The following is a 4,074-nucleotide window of genomic DNA, read 5'->3' as shown; positions in this document are numbered from 1 at the left end:
TAACTTTTCAACTTGAAACTATAAGTTAAGGACTTCCTGTCCTTAACTTTTTAACTTGAAACTTGAAGTTAAGGACCAAGTGTCCTTAACTTTTGAACTTGAAAGTTGAAGTTCAGGACCTAATGTCCTTAACTTTTAAACTTGAAACTTTAAGTTAAGGACTGCCTGTCCTTAACTTTTTAACTTGAAACTTGAAGTTAAGGACCAAGTGCCCTGAACAATTCAACTTGTAACTGTAAGCCCTAATCTTTTATGTTCTTTTTTCATCTTTGTAGCGTGCTAATGGAAGGAGACCGTGTGTTCGACTTTGATGTTTGGCGTAATTTAATGAGCTATTGGAAAGGAGATCTACAGTATAAGGAAACAATAAAAAGTTTTTTGTCGAACAGGGTGTGGAAGAAGTTGAGGGATGGTATTTTCGGAAACTTTTTCCGATTACAAAGTGTGAAGTTCTGTGGTAAACTTATTCACTGTGTATTGCTTTCAGAAATTGTAAATAATGACCCTAATTCGATGACATTCAAAGTTTTTGACCATGAAATTAAGTTTACAGGTGAAGCATTTCATATAATTACTGGTTTGAGTTGTTCTTCTTTACTGGACATCAAAGGTTTGCATGAAAAAAAGAATAGGCTTTCGAAAGTCTATTTCCCCGGAAAGGATAGGGTTGAGTTGGGTGATTTGTTTAATTTTATTACTAGCCACCCGGATGGTACAGCTGCATCATTTGTAGGCAGCGATGATGATGCTGTGAAGTTGGCAACAATTTATTTTGTTGAATCTGTTTTGATGGGGAAGCGGAAGAATAGGAATGTGTCTGAGCAGATAATGAAAATTGTAGATGATGATGAACTCTGCTCTTCTTTCAACTGGGCTCTCTTTCTTATGAAACGTTATTAAAATCATTGAAGAGTTGCTTGAAGCCCAATGAGAATAAGAATGAGAAAGAGAAAGACAAAGAGAAAGATAAGGATAGCTACACTATACTTGGATTTCTTTTTGCTTTTTGTGTTTGGATTATGGAAGTATTGCCTATTTTCCAAGAAAACAATTTGTGAACTTCCAAGAATGTGGTTTTCCTCGGATGTTATGTTATTCGGATATGAAATCTCCACAATATGATTCTCTGTGTAAAAAATACTTCAATAATGAAAATGTAAGTTAATCTAATTACTAGCTATTTTTTTTGTTTATGTGTTTTAATTCTGAAAACTTATATTTTTTTGTTATATAATAGGTGTATAATTTGATCGAGGTGGCACCATTTGTTTCTTGTGAAGAAGATACAGAGCCTGTTAGTGTGCATGAGCCAATTTCTCAAGATCAAAGCTCAATGCCTTCTTCCACAAAATTTGATGAAGTCATGCTTAAGGAAATTGTTAGAGTAGGTTTTATGTCTTTGAATAGCATTAGTGTCACGACCCAAAATCCCTCCGAAGGTGTCGTGACGGCACCTAGTCTCTAGACTAGGTAAGCCTAACATTTACTGAAATAACATTAACATTTACTGACTTCAAATTAAATAACTATCAATGAATCACAATCCCAAAACCGGTGGTACAAGTCATAAGCCTTTCTAAGAGTAGTTATACAAAATAAATACAACACTGTTCCAGAACGAGAAGGAATCAATGGAACGTAAATACAAAACGAAGGTGACTCTGAGGCCTGCGAAGACAGCAACAAGTTACCGTGAGTCTCCACCGCGACGACCCGCACAGCTACTATCGATCAATACTTGGATCTGTACACAAAAATGTACAGAAGTGTAGTATGAGCACACCACGGCGGTGTCCAGTAAGTATCAAGACTAACCTCGGTGGGGTAGTGACAAGGAACAGTCAACACCTACTGGTCAAATGAAATGAACAAGATATGATAGTAAAATAGCGAGATAAAGATAACGAGATAATATCATCAGCGGAGAGAAATCAAAATACAAACAGTAGGAACAATAAAGGGAGAACACGGGTAGTAACGAACGATAACCAAGTAAATCAGATAACCAAGTAAATCAGATAACCAAGTAAGTCAGATAACCAAGTAAATCAACACTGACATAACAGGAACAGAGACCAGTAAGAATGTATTCAAATAAATAAGGCAATACCAACTCAATCAATCACATCATGTCTAATACACAATCCCGACCATCTCAATCCTCGGCTTCTCATATCATAATTCCAACATCCGAACCTTAAGCATACATGACACCTTGTGCCCCCATATTTTCCATCTCACTTTTAATAAAAAAATCCACATGCTATACTATACATAATGTCCGTACAAATGCACTCAAGATGTTCAAGAAGTCTCATTTACCTAATATAAGTAAATTACAATTTCTAAACTAATTAGGAAAGCCAGCGAGAAAAGATGAGGTTGTTTATTTTGAAATCATTTGAGTAGAGAAAGTACCCCTTTCAATTAAAATACAACATCGACAGGATTATACCTTTAACATGGGAGTTAATAACTTAAAACTTAGTAGAAATTCATTTTTAAGTAAAATACGACCTCAGACGGTTTTAAGGGGATATAATTGAGAAACTTATTGAACTAGGGATGTAACAATTTTTGAAGTTTGATGTATTGGAATGTATATATAAACATACGGTGAGTTATTGAAAAACAATGTAGGTTCTAACACAAAGGATCACCACAATAAAGGAAATTAAACGGTTTAAACACTTGAATTGATAATAACAAATAAATACAGCAGTAGAAAGTGCACGGCATCACCCTTCGTCCTTTTACTCTCATTCTCACCATAAGAATCTTCATTGTTGCGGCGTGCAACCCGATCCCAATCATATAGTACTGTTGCAGCGTGCAACCCGATCCAAATCATGTAATATTGTTGCGACGTACAACCCGATCCAAATCATATGATATTGTTGCGGCGTGCAACCCGATCCAAATCATATAATATTGTTGCGGCGTGCAACCCGATCCCATATAATATTGTTGCGGCGTGCAACCCGATCCAAATCACATAATATTGTTGCGACGTGCAACCCGATCCCATATAATATTGTTGCGGCGTGGACCCCGATCCCATATAATATTGTTGCGGCGTGCAACCCGATCCAAAGAATCCCGTCAAGGGAATAATAAGGAAATAACAATATCCCGGCAAGGGAGTCAACAACAAGAATAAACACATCCCGTCAAGGGAACCAACAGTAAGAATGGAATATGTCCCGGCAAGGGAATCAGCTATAACCAAACTTGTACCAACAGTTACTTCACAATGAAACCTCAACTAAACAACAAGACATAATAAGCAAGTGATAACTACATCGGTAACCACAACAATTGGACATGTAATCTATTGGCACGAAGTCATAGAGGAACTCACAATCAAGAAGTATCAAGCAATAAGGAAGGCAACCACATCAATTAAGGGTCAAAGCAACACGTAAGAATAAGAGGAAAGCTAACAACATCATATGGAGCATATAGAGACAATTTAAGCAATTATTAAACTCAATCATAACGGAATACTTTCCACATATTGAACGTAAGGACCTAAGAACCCTAGAAAAAATTTCCCACAAATAAGTCCGAGCACACACTCGTCACTTGGTATGCACGGACTACAATTAGCATATGAGACTCAAATCCTAAGGGGAAGTCCCCCACACAAGGCTAGGCAAGATACTTACCTCAATCCGGCCAATTCAATACTCAATTTAGCTTTTCCTTTACCGATTCATCAACGCTCGGCTCAATCTAGCCAAAAATGACTTGAATACATCAAACAATGCAAGAGAAAACAATTTCAATTGACAAAACCATGATTCTTATACAATTTGCAAAAAGTCAACAAAAGTTAACTCCCCGGTCCCGCTCCTTGGAACCCGACAAAATTTACAAAAATCGAACACCCATTCCGCTACGAGTTCACCCATACAAAAATTATCTAATTTCGATACCATTTGGTCATTCAAATCATCATTTTACATTTTTGAAAGATTTCACAATTTTCCCCAAATTTTCCTTTAGATTGTCATGAATTTGATGTCAAATCTAAGATATAATCACAAAATATAGTTGAAAACTGATTAGAGA

General features: G+C 36.4%; 1 protein-coding gene across 1 annotated transcript; it reads left to right on the top strand.

Annotated features, from left to right (window-relative positions):
• LOC109230326 lies at window positions 283-900 on the top strand. Its single transcript, XM_019395837.1, has one exon. It carries the CDS (start codon window positions 283-285, stop codon window positions 898-900), a length of 618 nt encoding a protein of 205 aa, XP_019251382.1.

The sequence above is a fragment of the Nicotiana attenuata genome, chromosome 7 (assembly GCF_001879085.1).
Source record: "Nicotiana attenuata strain UT chromosome 7, NIATTr2, whole genome shotgun sequence".
Taxonomy (NCBI): Eukaryota; Viridiplantae; Streptophyta; class Magnoliopsida; order Solanales; family Solanaceae; genus Nicotiana; species Nicotiana attenuata.
The sequence above is the reverse complement of the archived record's forward strand: the minus strand, read 5'-3'. Positions and strand labels throughout refer to the sequence as shown.

Bases quoted from the DNA above. Each gene is read 5' to 3' on its own strand.
- LOC109230326 (XM_019395837.1), top strand. From the start codon at position 283: ATGGAAGGAGACCGTGTGTTCGACTTTGATGTTTGGCGTAATTTAATG.